The sequence below is a fragment of the Ascidiella aspersa genome, chromosome 7, assembly GCF_963924565.1.
Source record: "Ascidiella aspersa chromosome 7, kaAscAspe10.2, whole genome shotgun sequence".
Taxonomy (NCBI): Eukaryota; Metazoa; Chordata; class Ascidiacea; order Phlebobranchia; family Ascidiidae; genus Ascidiella; species Ascidiella aspersa.
Window position 1 is genome coordinate 26,018,338 of NC_139453.1, and position 19,938 is coordinate 26,038,275.

At 38.1% G+C, this 19,938-nt stretch overlaps 2 protein-coding genes across 2 annotated transcripts; both read left to right on the top strand.

The window, feature by feature from the left end:
• Positions 1-139: 139 nt before the first annotated feature.
• LOC146138683 (uncharacterized) lies at positions 140-3,621 on the top strand. The gene is made up of 6 exons (XM_083394210.1): positions 140-281; positions 1,235-1,328; positions 1,392-1,537; positions 1,699-1,812; positions 2,124-2,273; positions 2,963-3,621. The coding sequence occupies exons 1-6, from the start codon at positions 219-221 to the stop codon at positions 3,527-3,529; spliced, it is 1,134 nt and encodes a 377-aa protein (XP_083250336.1). The 5' UTR covers positions 140-218; the 3' UTR covers positions 3,530-3,621.
• A 274-nt stretch (positions 3,622-3,895) lies between these two features.
• Positions 3,896-8,389, top strand: LOC146138684 (rab-like protein 3). The gene is made up of 6 exons (XM_083393617.1): positions 3,896-4,091; positions 4,845-4,936; positions 5,337-5,495; positions 6,109-6,268; positions 6,425-6,496; positions 7,159-8,389. The coding sequence occupies exons 1-6, from the start codon at positions 3,945-3,947 to the stop codon at positions 7,336-7,338; spliced, it is 810 nt and encodes a 269-aa protein (XP_083249743.1). The 5' UTR covers positions 3,896-3,944; the 3' UTR covers positions 7,339-8,389.
• Positions 8,390-19,938: the final 11,549 nt, after the last annotated feature.

The following is a 19,938-nucleotide window of genomic DNA, read 5'->3' on the forward strand; positions in this document are numbered from 1 at the left end:
AGGGAAAATAAAACTTTTTATCATCATTGGTAAAACCACATAGAATACTACAAAATTTATTGTTTTAATTGTCGTGCTCTCATTGGACTTTTAGCTTAACCCTCATGGGACAAAAATATTTGTTCAAAAATAATTATCGGCGGGGACTAACATTTTGCCAATGTTGTGATATTGCAATAGCATTAGGTTGTTTATGAAAGGCATTCACAAATAACTCAATGGATGTAGAAAGGCAAGGAATCGTGGACGGGGGAGAAATACAAACGATAGGGATCACACAGGTATTTTGATTTGTTCTAATTTTATTTAGTGATTTTGGTGTGCATCAATTTTGACAATAATCTTAATCCTCACCAATTACTAGTCCCTTGAATCAATATACGAACGTTGTAAAATAATTTTTGGGCGCTGGTCTAGAATCCTACCACAGTTGTAAAATCAACGCACAAAATTTGAGTTAGGGTGCGGGTTAGCGTTTGGGTGTGTGTGGGTCAAGTATTATTATATTCTTTATTTAATAATAATACTTGACCCACCTTAACCCAAACGCTAACCCGCAACCTAACCCAAATAATGCGCCTTGTGGTAGGATTCTAGACCAGCGTCAATTTTTGTACTGTACTTAGAGAATGCTGGGCGCTGGTCTAGAATCCTACCGCATTTATTTTAACAGTAACGAACCGAGTTGTCAAAGTTGAAATCGCAAAAAAAAACATGAATATGTCAAAATTGATATAATAAAAATACTTGACCCACCCAAACCAAATGGTAAAGTCTCACCCTAACCTAAATATTGTTAGCGACATAAACCCTGGGACGAAAGTGTGGTGGGATTTCTATCACCGAATGCTGTTCTTTATGGGTGGTTGATAACATCAAACAAAATTCCATATATTTTCAATATACATTTATACAAACTCAGTTGCAGATTTGTATGGCTTCATTTCATTGAACTTTTTGTCCAAATCTCAGGTGGGCAGTGCCAAATTTTTGTGCGTAGGTTTGCAGTCATGTGAATACAACCACAATTTGTACAGACTTTTGAAGTTTACAGACTGTGCAATTTACTAATTGAGTCACGCAAATTTACTAAAACAACTTGTACACCTACAACAGAATGCAGACTGAGCTGTAGGGATAACAGTAAAACCCATGTGACACTTTTTAGTGTTATACTAAGCTTTGTTAGTTAATGACAGCTGTTATTATCTTATCAAATCTCTTAAATTTTCAGTGGTTTGAATCAACCGATGAGGCTCACAAAACCATCAAGCGCTTTGAAAAAGAAACCGGTACCAAGTTCATCAAACTTTTCCGTCATAAATATGGTAAGAAACTTTAAGCACTTGTGTTTCACACTCAACAGCATTGTTAACTCTCTGCCTTTTTAGATATGTTTAAAAGTCGAATACGATGGGATGAAACAACTAGAATCCCGTACATAATAACTGCAAGTGGAAAACTAGAGTGTCAGTTTGGGAAAGATCGGGATGCTTGTCGAAAAGAGGAACGGAAAAAGCAAAGTCTAGATAATATGGTAAACCCACTTCATCTAACCTAAACCAGATTACACACTATATATTTGATTTTAAGCTGTATGTCGAGTTGTTTGTTTTTAATTTTTTCATTTCAGTTAAGATCAGATTGTGCACTAGGAGAGTTGTGCATTATAAAAATTGCTTAAGTATGTTATCACAGTTACGGGGACTTGAACCAAACCGTAAACGACCTCCAATGAGCCGAAGGTCAAAGAAGAAAAACTGTCAAGCGACCATCAGCATTTCAGAAGTTCTTAAGTTCCCACAATTTCAGGTAAATGATGACTTAAAAATAACTATTGGTTAGCTTTTCAAGTAAAAACCCAAATATACTTACAAATATAACTCTAAATTGCAAGTGTTAAATTTGTAATATAGCTATTGTTTAGAGCTAATAACAATAGAAGTATTTAGATAATTTCTAGATGCCTGGAAATTAAAAAAAAAATTAATCAGTTTTATGTAATTTTATTTGGTATTTTCAAAAAAATATTCTTTCATAATGGAACCTGCTATATTGAATAAATGATATTACTAATGATATTAGTTATAGATATATACTTAAATAATTTTTTTTTTCAACAGATTGATTCCTTTGCTAAAAGTAAACGAAGTACCACAAGTAAACAACTTCGAGAAGTGATTAACTGCGAAAGTGAAACGTTAGATCAGGAATATGGGTGTTGTGTTGTTTTCCCCTCAAATCAGGCACATTCTGGCCATTTGGTTGGCGAGGTATGCCTGAGAAACTTTTTTTTTTACAGCTGCATTATGCTCCTTTATAATCAGTTTAATATGACAAAGCATGCTTTCTGAGTATGTTGGGAAAAATTAGGGGTATACCCTTTTATTATTTACATAATTATAAGACAAATTTTACCCTTTTTCTACTTAAAGATGGTGGTTTATTTAAATCGGCTTTGTGTCACTGAAGTCTGTTATTATTATCCAGAAATTTTATATTAAACATTTAGTAAATCTTCTGGCAGTTTATACTGCTAAAACAAATCCTTAGAGCTGTTAGTTTGTTGTATTTAACCTGTTGACTTGAAAAAGCAGGACTTGGAATATTTAAAAAAAAAAAATTCAAAAGTAGTGTTTCTACCGAATGTAGGATTTCTTACAAGACAAACTGATACTTTTCCAGCTCTGCCGTCGTTAAGCTAAAATTAAAACACAATGGTGTTACGGTTCTTGTGTTTTACACCTGACCATCTATACTTGTACATGCATAGAGAATTGTTATAAACTTGGTCGTAGCAAGCGCGTCTTGTCACTTGTCCAAGCCCTGATTTTTATGCGCCAAACACTCGAACAAAGCGCTTTGCCACACCCGTGAGTAGAACCATGCACCTCAGAACTTTAACGGCGCGTAACTTCGTACGCCTGTTTCTTACAACATATTTATTTATTTACGCTAATAGACGCAACAGGTCGTTGTACTGGACGAGCGCGTCAAGCAGAAACTCAACTCGTTGGCGAGCAGCGGCGTGAGTTCGGTGAAGGAGCTCAAAAAGCACCTTCGCGTTTACGTCTTTGACCAGCTCTACAAAGACGAAGAGCCGCCTCCGCTTCAAAACCGTAGCATCTTCCCGACCGCCAAGGACATTCGCGACTACTTTTGCCAAGCGCTGATCGAAGTCGAAATGGAAGACTGCGAAACCGTAAGCAACGAAGACGCAGAAGACCACTGCGAGCTCTGGGCATCTCAAATCTCCGACATCCTAGATCAGATCGAATCATCGTTGGAAGAAATCCAGTCTGAAGACCGCCTTTGGCAGATTAAGGACCGTCTCCATTCGGTGCTTAAAGGACTTTCTAGGAGCCGTCACAGTACCGCTGCCACTTCGCTTTTCGACAACTTTCCCTCCGTGATTAAAAGGAAGTTCCCAGAGTCGGTGTTCGACCACCTCTCGCACAAGCGCTTTAAGAACCAGGGACAGAACCAACAGCAACCCATCACCCAAATTGAAATCACGCAAATGCCGTGACCAATTGCATTTTTAGATTTTTTATTTTGTTTTTTGATTTTCTGTTGTGCCTTGCTGCCCGCCATATTAGACGACTCGTTTGGAAAATAAAGTCCTCCAGAGCAAAAAACGTTTTCGTTTTCAGTTATGCAGGGCTTTTGGTATTTAAAGAAAATAGGTATAATTTAAAATAGTGCATTATTTAATACTAACAGAGGTAAACAGATCTGAAAGAAAATAGTCCTATCGTTATAGGTAAGGTAATATTTTTGCCGACTGTAGTATTTTTAATTAAATCTAAAATTCATGTCAAGCTTTACACGTTTCACTGATGGGATACGAGGTTTTTTCCACGTAAGGCTAAACAATTTAAAACCAGAAAAGCAGTTGATTTTTATGAAGGATAATAATAACCGCTGTTGTGCTAAATGCGGTCATGACAGGAGTAGATAGGAACCTTAAAGTTAAGGTTCTTGTTCTTGGAGACTCCGGCGTAGGAAAGTCGTCGTTTACAAATTTACTGTGCAACGGAATTCCGTGTAAAAATCCCGCCTACACCATCGGATGCAATGTCGAAATAAAGGTATAATTCCATAAGATTCTTAAGTCGTAGAATTAACTGAAAAGCTGTATCCTACAAATGTTTGACTGGAACTATTAAGTTAATCAACAATCGCACGAAAAACCGGACAAACTAATTTATTCTTTACAATATATTATTTTTAATTTTTTGTGGTAATATATTTAGGAAATGTTTAACAATATCTAATTTGTTGAAACTCATGGTATCCACATTCCTAAAGTTAATTTAAATTTGCCAGACTGCATTTTGTGGCAGATTCAGACCAGAGGCTTTTTTAGGCGCTGGCCTAGAATCCTACCACAGTTATTAGATCAGCACAATGTATTTGGGTTTTGGTACGAGTTAGCATTTGGGTATGGGTGGGTTAAGTTTTATAATATTCATTATTGAATACTATTGCATAACCCACCCAAACGCTAACCTGCACCCTAACCCAACTAATGTGTGTTGTCGTAGGATTCTAGACCAGCACCCTTTTTAGGCCATTTTTGTTCACATCAAAGTCTTTCTCTTCTGTTGGCATAAAACACCGGATTGCAAATTTGATGCTACACACCTAAGATCTCGGCAGAAAGTTAAACTGCACTTGTTTTAATTTTGGCAATTGCTTTTTGTGTATGTTAGTGAAGGCATCTAAACTGTTTACATAGAACTGTTTGTAGTGTTCACATTATAACTTAATTTATTTAAAGTATATAAACCAAGTTACTTTTTTTTAAGTTTTTCTATTTTACCACTTGTGCTTTATATCAGCTGCACGACTTTAGGCAAGGCACACCAGAGGAACGGACTTACTGCGTTGAGGTTTGGGATATCGGAGCTTCTAAAAGTCACACAAGTAGTAGGTTTGCACTTGTTTTACATCCATATTAAAATGGTTTAAAATGCATTAAATTTTGCAAGAAAGCCTAATAAAGAATTGTTAACTTGAAGTGCAAACTAGCATTATGTTGCAAGGTATTGATTTTTCACAAATTAATGTTTGGTATTAGTTTATGACTTGACTAATATGCAGTTTAGTACTGTCACCATAGACTTGTAAAACACCCTTTAAATTGTATATTATAGTGTACCATCCATAAATTGTGCAAATCCTAGTTTACCTTCCTTTGTTGATATCCTTTGTTAATATACATAAATTAAACAACATTTGTGATGTTATATGATTTATATCATAGAATCCTATTGTTTCCTTTGCAGTTTTTGCACCTTTTTAAGCAGCTTAATGCTTTTATATTTTTTCAGATTTATATTTTACAACAATGTGAATGGTATTATTCTGGTCCATGACCTCACAAACTTCAAATCTCTTCAAAACCTGCCAAAATGGCTCGCTGATGTATTAAATCGGGAACCAGCTGGTGGTCTTGCCTCAGTCAAAGTGGCACCAAATATTAACGCAAGGTGAGTGATTTTGATAATCAATTGCAAAGCCAAAAAGATCGAGTATCATCTTGAATAAGACGTTTCAATACAAACTTTTATCTTCTTCAGTTAATGTGATTAAGAAGTAAATCAAAGCATCACTTATAAAAGGTCGGATGGATTGTTATCATTCTGAGTTTCTATAGTCAGGAGCTTTAATTAGCAGCATTAATTCAGGTGTTGAACAGATACAGCGGTGTTGATAAGGTGTCATAGTTTAATTCGGGGGTAAAATCTTTGATAGATAACAACCGAGTAGCAACAATCCAAACATGTCTGAAGCCCCTGGAGTACTTCAGGTTAGCAAAAATAAACCTTATGATCTGAATGCTGCAGATGATGTCTGCAAACCTTTGATTCCACTTCGTGTTTTGAGTAATTTAAAACAAAAGTTTGTAAATTGGACTGTAAAATTGATATGAATTACATATGCATCACTTTTATTACGTAATAAAAAAATGGTCTTCATTAATAAACGAACACCTTTTTGTTCTGGTAAAAATCAACACCTTAGTCAAGATAGTTTCCTCACTATTTTCTTTCCGAATCCCCAGTTTTATTTACCCATTTAATTGGTTTATTTCCATTTCAGTTTTCAGCAGATTTCTTCAGACCAGACATCGTTGCCATTCTCAATTCCCATTTTCATGATCGGTACAAAACTTGACTTGGTGTCGGCCACAAGTCGCACAGAAATAACCCTAAGAAGCAAACCGTTTGCAATTGAATTCGGATGTAACGAAATACATCTTGTGAGTAAAATTGTCATTAAAACACTTTTATTTACAACAAGATCAAATGTAAGAACCAACTGCATATAAGTCACATTTTTTTTCTCTACGTAATGACCTTTTAAATGTTTTAACTAATATTGTTCTCAAATGCAATTAAAATTTAACCTTTCACAGGAAAGTGCAGAACCGAAGTATATTGCAGCTGGAAGTGGAAGTTCTGTTAAGTTGAGCAGGTTTTTTGATAAGGTTTGCGATATTCTTGTATTTGTTTAATAAGGGTTTATTCTAATAAGTCTTTTAAAGCTGGGTTTACTCTATAAAGAACCAAGCTTTGTCCTCATTACCAATGAGGCATAATAGCAACCAACAAGGGGTTAAGTAAATATTCTTGTGACTTTTAAAATACTTTGGTTCATTTTAATTCCTACAGAAAAGACATAGAATAGTCGTTTACTTGCAATGTTTACTCTTTTCGCAGCAAAAAGTTATAATAATCATCATAGGTCTGAAACACTGCGGGCATGTATTGTACTTCAGGGGAATTTGACTAAAACGCAACATAGATGTTATAAATTCAGCAATTACAATAGTAATATATTCAGCAAACAGCACGTTGCATATTACTGAGCAAAGAAATTAGGACTTGCTACTTTAATTGTGATTTTTTGGGTCCAAGATGAAACCTCCTTTAATCAGTTATATTAATCTTTGAAATGTGCTATTGCATTATGTTACATGTTTTCTTTAATGTTATCATAATGTTGTAGGTTGTTTTCTTAAAACCAGAGTAAAAGTATGGCTAGCTGTTTTAAACCTTAACGTCTTAAAAAGGCTAAACAAATTCAGATTTGCTCTTTTAAGAAAAGTTTTTTTCATATCTTTTTTTCTAATCGAGTACAACTTCATAGGTTGTAGAGCACGCGATTCAGCGTCAGAACACCACCAGTACAGTCATCCAATCCCCGGTAGTGGATCGAAGGGGATCATTCGGTTCCCCTAATGTTGACAGAAAACCCGAGCGACGAAGACAGAACGTCAATCAGTTTAACCGTTTTCTGAGCTTTAATAAGTCAACCCACGAAGACTGAGGACTAAAGCGCGAGCTCGCTTATTTTTTTCGTTTTTTTTTTCGAAGAAACTTCACTTTTTTTAGTGTCTTTTTTTTTTAAAATACTTTTTCACAGGTTTTGATATTTTGTGAAATTGCTTTCTTATTTCCACGTCAGTTCTGGTACATGTTTCTATACACGAAATTTCAAAAACCGTAGCAGCTGCTGAATTTTGTTAAAAACTGGACAACGATGGTACTTTTATCACAGAAAACAGAAAAACTTCCCCAATTTGTGCCTTTCCTGTGTATTTCCGTCGACTACATCTATCGCCAAATGCGTCGCTGACTCTCCTGGCATTTTGAGAGTGCTCGTATTCATTCATTCCTGATAAAATAACATTGCTTTATTTACTTCGTTTCTACCGCTCGCTAAAACGTATTTTTCTATAACCGCTAGACGGCGATAAAGAATCTTTGATCTTTCTCGAAAAAAACGTCGTGGTTGATCGCTCCAGTCGACTGATCCCTTATCCCTGTAGTAGGGACTATCTTCGCAAACAATTATTTCGAATTTTAGCTCGTTTAGGGTGTCGATACTTAACATTTTAATCAGTTATCCGATATTTTAAAGAAAAAGTGTCGCGATCTAATCCGATGCCAATGACGTCAAAAGTGTTCTCATACAAACAAAAAAAAGTGTAATTTTCACAGCTTATTAGGCGAAAATTTGTTTTCAGTGTTAAGAAGTTTAATTGCCATTAGTTGTTAACCTACAATTTTTTTGTTGAAATTACTCTTTAAAAGTAGAAATTGCAGCATTTGGTGGCAAATCATGGCTAAAATAACCTTTTCGAATTGCTATCGGACCGGTACCGACACTACCACTTAGCATCGAGTAACGATCCCGATCCAATATTATCGGACATTCCTACCCGTAACGCTGGTGACAACGATTTGAAATCCAGCTCGTGTCCGAAATAACCAGTGCGTCGTTGGCTGTACGTGTTTTTTGCTATTGTGCGTAGTTTCGCGACCCTTTCTACGATGTAATTTCGCTGCCCATTTTCGTCATGGTGCAATACATTTGACCAATACGCGTGTGTGGTATAGGTTACGTTTGTTGTTCTGTGAATATCATTTGTCTGGATGTCTAGGCATTCAATGATTTTTCCCTGATTTTTTGTATAATCGACATTTAACCGTTGTTATGAAACGGACACTTTTTTCTTTATTAGGTTGTAGTTTAACGATTTGACGAGATAGGCCTTTGCTACAAATAGTTCAACTAGAAATTAAGGCACTTTGCCATATTTTTGTGCATTTAACTTGAGGTAAAATACCTTTTCAACTTTAAGACAACTCTGGATTTCTAACTAGATACCTAAATACCATGCTCACCTTTTAAATAAGCCTATTATCCCACACATGATACGAACAGTATAAACTGAGCAATAAAGATATATATGGATTGTATGACTATAGTCGCCAAACGTGGGTGTGCAGAGCGTGTTTAGACACCCTGAAATCAAATAAGCTATTGCCAAATGTGCAAAATTAATTCCTGTTGCACAGTTTTAGTTCATAAAAAGTGTTTAAAACTTTCATGAATTACCATATAGGGCTTATAGAATCCCAAAACTATAACCTGTATAGGTTTTTAAACCGTAAATGAATTTTATATAACGTACTTTTTTAGCCTAAGGGAGCTATAAAAAAGCTTTAAACGATGAAATAGTTTGTTTCAGTGATAACATGCAACAGCACAAAAGCTCAATTTTACACTGGTTAGAAAATAACGCTCTGGAATTTTGAAAGTTTGGCGCCTGTGTGTATGACACATTTGTATGGATGTCTGTCACCTCACAGTATTAAAATTTGTTTTACTGCTAGCCTATATCCCTTTGCAGAAAAAACGTAGCCCAGGTAGGACATTTAAGCCCTGCTCACGCGATGTGTTTAATCGCCAATAAAATCAATTTCATCGCCGTCGTAACAGGATAATTGCCCCATAAAGTCGATGTTGTGATTCCACACGTGCCTGACTTTCAGTTAGCACCGGAATCGCGATTTCTAGTTCTTTGTTCTCCACGTTTTACGAGTTTGGCCTCTAGTTGGCCTGTATGGTTGTAACATTTTACTGCCCGGTGATCTTTTTATGAACAGGCACAAAAATACCTGGTGGATCAAGATTTTACAGGTGTTATAACAAAATATTATTGGTATCGGTTTAGTTTTACATCGGGGTACTTTATTTGGGGCGGGCCCGGCGTTGAAACTTGCCTGTTACATATTCGCGTCTCTCTGGTTTGAGCAGTATTTCGAAAATAGAAAATACGCCACTAAAACGTTTTACACATAGAGCGTGGTAAAAAAAACTTTAAAGAAAACTTGGAAAGCAATTTAAGTACTGTTTTGTTTTTGGGTTACTTGCAAATGGAGCTCCTGGTAGGCGTATAGTAAACATGTTATTTTGAAAGTAAATCGTGTCTCTGAAGAATCACCAATATTTACAGCATAAGAAGATGTATTTTTTTATTCTTTGAGAATAGCTTAAATTGTTTGGGTTAGAACGTCCAACAAAAAGTTCAGTTTTGCACATAAACAAACAATTTTGCAGTAACATGTAGGTAGTCTAAATTGATTACAGAGATCAGGCTTTTAAGCTAAATATTGTTGCCAAAAATCGACTTTTTTCATGATGATTCTGCTGTTTGTGAGGCTACTATAAATGCATGTAGTAGAGGTTGGCATTCAAGAGAGAGATTTTTCAATTCGTATTCGTTAATGTTTTTTAATTTACCCGCTATTGTTAACCAATAAATGTACAACACAGGATTTCCAAAAGTGAGGTAGCCTAAGTATACCCTTGCAAGCCGGGTAAAGCTCCACTGGAATATTTTAAAACCAAACAACTTCTGGTAATAAACGACCATTCGCTGTTCTCGATTGATGTAAAGCCTGATTGACGGACAGCACAGATAAACGAACGATGCTGACTGTTTACTGACCACTCGCTTTACATAAAAACAGCAAGTTGTGTTTATCAGTTTGACTCGTGTTTTCCGGATAGATTTTAAACAGTCGGGTACGAACATCGGGTTCTTGTTTCTCTCCGTGTTATTTTTTGAATAATTTGTCGAATCAGGATTGCCAGATGGCCAAAATAAAAAAGTTAAACTTATCTTAAAAAAGCCAAATATACTACAAACTTTCACAAGCTTATAGATATTTTTCCTGAACTGGTACGTACATTGAATTTCTCTTTTTGTGGCATTTTTTTTTCTCTTTTTGTAAATTTTTCTTGACAATTTTTCTCTTTTTATAATTTTTTAGGGGCCAAGTTTTCTCTTTTTGTGTTAGTTTGATCTCTTTTCAACATAACACTAATGAAATTTTTTCATAAAACCACAAAACAAAAGTTAAAAATGTAAGAAGTTGAAAATCCAAATAGGTTAAAAAAGCCTAAATTTTAAAATTTGACTGTAAAAAATCCTAACTGACAACCCTGGTCAAAATACACGGTACTCAAGTTTTCCGCATATTTATTTATCTCAACGACCACTCGAACCATTTAAATTTTATTTATTTTTTAAGATGTTCAGTTCAATACATTTATCATGAAAATGTGATGGGGCTAGACCAAATTATTCACTTTTACTGACCTATTTCTAGCTTAGAGTGAAAAGGTTATTTTGTCTAAGTTAGTTAATAAAATTGATTCACCATTGGCTTTTGCAACACTTAATATCGCTTGGTGGCGACAAAATGCCACTCTAACTTTCTATCACACTTTAAACTCATTTTTTTCTTAGTTTTCATACGTCCATAAATGCAATTAAACATCATCGTTAGGAATTTTACTGTTAGCAGTTCCCGACACTGACGTGAACGTCTAAACAAGGCGGACAAACACTGCCCTTCGAGAATCGAACGTCAAACAATCGCGCTATTTGTGAAGTCATAAATCGGAATCACGATATGTTGGTTCGCCAATAAAGTTGGTTTGCTAGCTCGGCAGTTCGGTTAGGTGCTTGATAAAACAGCGATTATACGGTGTTTATCCGGATTTTATGGTCGTTTTTGTAGGCGATAAATAATTTTACGAGAAGTTTTTTTTAGGAAATATGGGGAGGAGCAGTTGAAAACGACAGTGCTGCTTTGCAGGTTCAGGACATATGTACTCTGCTAGTTTTAAAGGCGCTGGTTTAGAATCTTACCACAATTATTAAATCAAGGCACAATATCTTGGTTAGGGTGCGAGTTAGCATTTGAGTGAGGGTGGACCAAGCATTATTATATTTATAATACTTGACCCACCCTAACCCAAATAATGTGTGTTGTGGTAGGATTCTAGACCAGCGCCGTTTTAAATGTAGGTTTAAAGTTGTAAATAGTAAAGCTTACATTTCAAAGCACAGTTTTAACCTTTAAGTATAGATGTTGTAGATCCAGTTGCATAATCAATTTACCGAGATCTAGTTTGAAGTAGTTCGTCGAAAAATGAAACGTGCAGCTATGCCCAAAAAAATTGGTTAACAATTTCCAGAAAAAGCAATTCGCGCCAGACCATTTATCATTCGCTTTTGAAGTCGGCCAACATAAACCCTTATCATAGCAAGCAATATATTGCTAATTTGTCAAACGACGGGCCGCGGTCTCCGAGCGTTGCTGGATGGTTTCTAGCCGGGGTCCCACTTTTGCCCTTGTGTGCCAGCGGCAAACATTGGGCGCGCGCAAACAGTTCTCCACTGATCTGCCTGTTTGTTTTCTTGCCATTGCGAGGCGGCCCAGAAGAGAGGCCTTTTTCTTGCCTGTCAGCCAGTTTAGATCGCAATGCTCAGTGATGGTTGTCTGTTTTGCGGCCATCGTGTTCGAAACGTCCTGGATTTACGTTTTTTTCGCAGCAGCACTTGACAACTAGTTTTCGCGCGCCGCCGCATACCAACGAGCCACTCAGCAGGCGTATTGGATGTCGAAATGAAACATATGGCGGTTATCAGGGTTTAGATTTTGGCTTTGCGAGGCGCTGCTAGTCTTTATTAAGCGAAGTTAGTCGCGGTGTTTTTGTCAGCTAGAGAGGTATAGTCGGGGATAAGGAAATCACAAGTTGTCCGACAAATACAAAGTGTGGTATTTAGGAGAAGACCAGTACAGGCACACTTTAAACAGAATAACAATATAGTACCTTGCCCTTAACACACGACAAACGATATGTAAATGTTATAATAGTATCAATTTTGTTTTAGTTAGTTCGTATTCAAGTATTGAATGCTTGTTTGTAAAAAGGTCTGTAATGAGTCTTATTGTATTTTTGATTATTTTTGGGAGACAGCGTTGAAAAGGCACTGAGGTATGTTTCACTTGAAATAGTGTGCTGAAAATAGCATTTTTGCACAGTTGTATTGTGCCCTCATGATCATGAACATTGCTTTCTATTGTTCGGGAAGCATGGGGAGGTGTAAATAACCCCCCAAAATGTGTATCAAACAAATTTATAATTGGCCCACCAGTAAACCTTCAAAATTGATAAGAAGTTGGGAGTTGACAGTTGCATCCTTCGAAATCCAAGTGTCGATCAATTGCACATTCCGATTTAACAAGCCAAATCCCAAACTAACCCAAAATCGGTGAAAAATATTTTCTGTGACATGGGTGGCGGTGGAACGGCGGACAAGTTTTGGAGTGGTTCCTATCGAGATTTCGTTTTTATTCGCGCACCTTCGCAACGTCTTGACCCGTTTTTACAGCGAAATCCGAGCTCAATCTGTCGTTCACTATCGACTCACAACAAATTAGGGCGAAGTACGGCGATGGCCCTATTATGCGGTTCTCGAGTGTTTGTACAACACGGTCCTTGCAAGATAGGAACCGGCTCTGCGAAGGACATCAGAAACAACAACACGGCCTTGCGAGCCTCTCAGGAAAATGTACCGAGCCTCTTTCAGCACTTTAAGGATTGGCTTTGTTCCTGCCGCACGTATATGGCTGTTGAGGTCATTAATCCTCAAAATATGTCGAAAGAAATTGACGTGAAAGCACGTTACACTGCCATGCCGAATTTGATTGGTTATAATGCAGGAAAATCTTCACTACTTGCGTAACCATTTATTCTGAAATATATTAATTCAAAAACATTAAAATTTCTCGTGAATAAACGGTGTGCTGTCACGCCAATTTCTACGGTTTAATTGCGTGTAAAATCGTCATTACGCGCATATAGTGCGTTTCATTGTATTAGAAAAAGTATAAAATTGTAATACAGGACATAAAAAAATATTTTTTGCTCATATTAGCCAAAATGTAAGGGCTTTGGTGTATTTATCTTCAATACGTGCGCACCAATATTTGTTAATTAGGTTATTTTGCGCTGGCAACTTAATTTCTATGCCTCGGGTGTGCAATTAAGCAATACGCGCGCTTTAACTATTTCTAACAAATGCTGCCAAAAAGCTTACCATTATAAATTTTATCTATAAGCCGAAAGCCAAGTTTCTTTAAGTTATTTTTGAAAACCGATTTTGAAAGCAGTTTTTCCCGCGAGACGCATGATCCAATTATCTGGAAAAACGCTCCAAACCAACTTTCTAATATACCGGTACCTGAGCTTTGGTTAAGCTTAATTTTATTTGCCAGCTTTCCCGTAGTTGACGCGATTTCCAAGTCCGGAAATTGGCTAAATTATCGCACCTTATGGTGACCATAAAAAGAGAAGCGTCCCGAAACTCGAAAGTACGCTAATTGAGCGGCCAATACGGCTAATGGTGTTGCCTGTGCTGTGGTGCGAAGCTTTCGTGGGGCACTTAGGCGGTGGTTCTCAATCGGGATGCCGCGTCGCCCTGGTGTGCCATTTGTAATGCGTAAGGGTGCCGATAGGTTTTTGAGAATTTTCAAGAATGTGATTTTTACTCAATTGGTAAGCTTCTTGGTACAAGTATTTGTGTACGATTAGACACATTATATCAAATTTCATTTTCCTATACATGTTTGTGTTGTTCCAGTTTTATTTAGAGTGACATTTTAGTAACATACTCAACGAAAATTCCAGTCGGGGTGCCGAAAATCTGTTTATAATTTTTGAGTGGTTCCGTAAGCCATAAAAGGTTGAGAATCACCGCACTAAGGCCTGGCGCCTGATTAGCTTAACCAGCCGCGACTCGTCACAGCGCGTTTAAAGTTCTTCAAGTCATACGCGCCGCCGCTCACCCAAGCCAGTCGAGCATAGGGTTGGAAATGAAAGAGTCTTGTTTTTTTTTTCAGCACCCACCGACATGGGCGCCCCACGGGGGGTGGGGGGAGGCACTTGCCCCCCTATGGGATTTAAAATGCGATTATTAGTGTTGTTCATAATTATATTCTAGTAACTAAGTTTTATAAGTTACTGACGAAATAATATTGATTTGTATATCTATCCCTACTGATATAAAATCGCGTGTACATATTAATACCATAGGTACCATCGGTACTGAAGTTAAATTACGTTCATATATTCACATTTCCTCCCCCCGGGAATTTTTTCTGCGGGCGCCTTTGCCCAGCGAACACTTTCACGCACCGTCGGGCACTCGACTTTCGCAATAGCGCTTGCTCGAAGGAAAATCGCCCCGAAAACGCTCTGGCCCCGTTTGACGGACTTTACAGAGCTCCGTGACCGGCCTCGACGCCTTTTCGCCTCCCCGCTGGCGCCCCCAGTGCGCGCGCGTCGAATGCGCAGGCGTCTGAAGGCTTGTTTTTTCTGCTCCAGAAAGTTTTTGGTCGTTAGCTGCTCGAGTGTTAAGGCCTATTATGGAAGGGCTTGTTTTGTGGCGACGAAATTGGTGTATTTTTGGTCGTTTGAACTGTGCATTGTGAATAATTTTAAGTGGCGATTTGTGAAAGAATTGCGCGTCTTGAGTGATGTAACTTAAGCCCGTCGTGAAGTAAAATATTTTCTGTTTATAATGCTAACTAAAAGGACTTTAGATTTTGTATTAGTTTCAGATTGACTGTTAACTTAGTTGATATGTTTGAATAGCTCTAAATTTCATACGTTGACAAGGTCCTGTGAGCTCAAATAGTGTGCTAAGGTCTTGTGCGCTTATTAACCACTTTTGATTTTTTACAACATTCGAAGAATCCTCGCTTTATCGTTAACAGTCATCAATTTGAAAATTTAAATATAGTTTTGTTAGAAAAAACAAGTGTATTTTTTTAGCAACGGCAAGCATAGCAAAATAAATATGTATAGATGATCAGGCAGTGAAAAGTATAAGATTCGCGTTGTTTTGAATCAATACATCTTGCAACTAAAAAGCGTAGAAATTTCTGCTTTTACTTGTAGCCGACAATGATGTCATTTAAATTTTCTATGCTAAAATTTAGTCAACTTCTAGTCGCAAATAACTCAACATGTAATTAGCAATCTTGGTGATGTAGACCCGGCAAGGCCGGCATACTTCTGCCCTTGTAATTACTGCGCGCGGTTTGAAAGGCGCTCAGCCGCCTTTGTGTGCTTAAAACCCTGCTAAGCCGCCTAACCATCCGATTGAAAAATCCTCGAAGACGGCTAACACGGCAGGTAGCAAGGCGGTGAGACTCTGTAACTCTTGTTGTTTGAAATAACCCTGCCAGGAGTGCCGCCGTTGCCTCGTTTTCGGCGTAATTCTCCCTAATCTGCGCAGCTTAGCGTTCGAAAGCGCTGGCGCAGGGCGAAAGAAAACCGTACAGCCCTTTCATCTAGCGCGCAACTAGCTGGGGCCCCGAGATAAGACGCAGGCGTTTTGGGGGGAAAACAGGCGGGACCTGTACAGGCTTCAGGCGGCACTTTTGATCTTACTAGTCCGCGCGCACCAAAACAGCCAGAGTCCAGTCGACTGGAAATGGAAATTTAAATAGAGCTTGACTTGCCATGCTTGCTGCCTTGGCGCACTTGTTGGACCTAGCTCGAACACGGCTTGTGTCTTGTTAGGGGTCTTGTTATCTCCTTGTTTCCGGATAGGCATGTTGTAAGCTAGGGTAAGCGACAGGGTAAATTATTTTAGCTTCATGTTGTTTACGTATGCTGGTTTTGCGCGCGCTGGAATTCCGAACAGACACAACAGTTTGCTTTAGGCTGTCAGCGGTTAGGGCAGTGGTTATCAACCGGGGTACCGCGGCATCCTAGTGCGCCATTCCTAATCCTCAAGGGTGCCGCGACATATTTGGCAATTTTCAAGAATCTGAGTTTTGCTTAACTCTTAAATTTTTGTGTAAGATTATAGAGTGGAATAAATCCCAATATAACTTCGTACGCTGTGTAGAGTTGATGTGCGTTGTCCCAATTCCGTTTATTGCGACATATAGTGACTTACCTACGGAAAAATTTTGTAGGGGTGCCGCAATCTATTTTTTATTTCTGAGGGGTGCCGCAAGCCATATAAGGTTGAGAACCACTGTCTCAGACTCTCGGTGGTTAGGACAACATGTTGCCTTTTCTGAATTAAGCGTAGCCTTAGGTTTAGCCTTCATTTGTTTCGAACGGTTTACTACTGCCGATTCGAGGCGGAAATGAAACGCCAAGACAAGGGTGTTGTTGCGATGCGGCGTGGCCTTTTTATTTGCGCAAGGAATTCTTTTGTGCGAGCCGAACGACAATATTGACTTTGCTAAATCAAGCCAATACAGCCCTGTATTCTGTGATGAGCATCGATCGCGAGATTGGAAGGCAGTGGAAAAGTGGATTTACACATGTATAATATGTGCCGCTTTGTCCATGGCGATGATTTTCCCGGTGGAGTATAGTGAGAAAGTTGTTTTTTTGATTATAAGTGGCAAAGCCAAAACGGCCGAGTAGATCGACACCATTTTGATTGAGACATTTCGATACGAACTTGTATCATGATCTTCAGTTAATGTGACTGAGCAGTATATTAAAGCATTTGATGTCGATCTACTCGACCTTTTTGGCCTTTTGATTCATAATCAAGCTACATTACAGGTCCGTGCACACTGTATCCAAAGTTGTTTTTTTGGTAAAAATCAACTTAGTGGCACGAAATTTGGCTTTCACGCATAAGTAAGTAAGTAAGTAATGTTTATTTTTCCGTTAGCGCTTAAATTAAAATACACAAGTAAGCTATGACAAAAAACAAATTCACGCGCGATACGGCCGGAGCAGCGAAGGGTCCAATGGACCTTTCAGTCAGCTGCATAACATTCATGATTGAGGCGTATGATTTGTAACTTGATTTTTATTAAGTAAACTTTGCACTTAGACTCGTAAGGCACAAAAAGCCGTTTGAAAACGGTGGCCATATTTCTCAATTATTTGCCATGAAGAAACCAGGATAAATTATATGCCAGTTAACTTTCGTGGATCCAACAAACAAACACCCCGAGTCCAGTCGACTGGAAAAATTATATATAGTTTGTTTAAATTGAACGAAAAGTCTCACAAGAAGCGCAGTTTCTTCAATGAATGTCTATAACACGTTAAATCAAGTTTTAATAGGAAATTAAATTTCCGAAAAACGCTTATTGAATGCGCTCAGTAAAAAATTACACAACTTTAAGTCTACATGATGTATTCCAGTTATCTGACGATGCCGCTTATCGTTTTTCAATTTCTAAAGTCGCTCTTAAAAAACGAAGTACAGGCCATATCTTGTATATCCGTTCCGCACTAACTTTCACGGTTCCGCTCCAGTGATTAGCTCGACAAACCGCGTCGACGTCACAAGGAAGCTTTTGTTTACGTCAGGCGGCCAGGCAAATAAAACAAACCTCGGCGAAAGAGAGTAGTGAGGGTTGGGGGGCGGTTTGGCTCTTTTGTCGTCCGACTGAGAGTTTTTTAATTAACTTGCTTGTTTGCACAGCGGCCGCTTTGAATCCTATTTAGCGGTCGACCGAAGACCGGCGAAGATGGCTTGCCTTTGGCAGACCACTTGGCACAGATCACTGGAGACTCGAGACCGTCAAATTAAGTCAAAAATCGTCAGATTTACGGAGAAAAATCGCGCGCGTAAACATTCGCCCCCCAAAAACAGGGGGACTTAATTTGTTTTCGCGTCACTTTTGCTTGACCGGCTTCGCATATAGAAAGGGTGGCTTTCGAGTTTGGTTCGGAATTGTTGGTTAGCTGCAACAGGGAAGGGAGTGCTTTATAATTGAAAAATTGACAGGCCTAATCGATTGGTGAGGGAACGAAAGAATGCGAAGCATTTCTTAGGATAAGGGATTTATCCCACAACTGGTTGGTGACAGATTAGGCAACAGTGCCTTTTGACTTATGTAAGATGGTCGTTCGTTTTGGTATTAGTCTCCTGTGCTCTGCTCCTTAGTAAAAGCGCACAATGTTTTAAGGTGATAATTTGAATAGCACTCGGTCATTAGGAGAATATATAAAGCAGTGTTACTGCGATACTTTTTTATTTTACATTGTCGTGTCAATGACAGCAGAGGCATAATTACCAATAAGATCAATTAAATATTTTTTTACTGAAATCGTAGCACAGTGTCGAGTTTTCATCAAAGTTTTGCTGGGTGCGGGAATTCAAAGGAATAAGCTTTGTAATACAGGCGTCTTCCGTTAATAATGTGAGCAATTCGGGAATCTTGCTATGTTATTTTACGTATTGTGGTTAGTTGTAGCATTTTGTTGTTTTACTGTGTTTTGTTGCGCAATTCGTCTTTAAAACTTCACTGATTTGCTAATAATTTTTTGTAGTTTTGGCCTAATTTCTAACTAGCTAGTGCGTCAACTCTTGCTTTTAAACTCTGTGTCCTGTATGTGGATCAGACGCCTAATCTAACCCACTATAGACCTAAAAATTATAAAAACAAACAAAATGTACAAGTCGCCAGTCATTTTTTCTCGGAATCAGCTGATACAAATACGCCTACGCCCCGAACGCGCAATAACCTAAGATAGCAACTGCACCCTTCCAAACGAAAAAAAAAATCGCCAAACCCGGTCGTATCTTAAACAACGACGTCGCTCGGCGTACCAGCGAATAGAAAACGCCAGATATTGGGGCCGATAAGAGTTATCGAGCGCGCCGACGCCTCGTCCTCCCCTTACAATGGAGAAAGCGAACGGACGAAGAAGCGGCGTTCTTGCCTGATAAATTGTCCGCTCGTCGATTCTATGGCCATTGTTCGATGGCGCTTGTGTCACGAATGCAACCGACAGCAGCGTTGGTGAGGAATGGTGACTGTTTACATGAAATGTGCATCGAAGGTGATTTTGAACAATTGATCTGAGCTGATATTTGAAAAAGGAAAATTTTGAACGTGGAAATACTTGATGCACGATTGGAAAAGCAGTTGCAGAGTTTCAATGAAACCTTTTTGTACAAAGCATTTTTTTGTTTTCACATGTGTTGCAGGTGATTGAAAGCCTTAAGACCAACTTGGAGAAATTTGTTATTTAGAAAAATGAAAAAAACAACAAGTGTGTTGCAGGGTGTTATAAACACATTTTTATAGAAAAGGGATACGTGTGTTTATATGTGTTGTACGCATTCGAAATGTTAACAAAGTTTAAAGAAAGTTATTTTTTAGAAAAAAAATTGCTCGTTATGTAAGTGTTGCATTATATTATAAACATTCAAAAGTTAAAAAGTAGGATTTTTTATACAAAAAAGAGAAGTGCTTATTACATTCGTGTTGCCAAATACTGTAA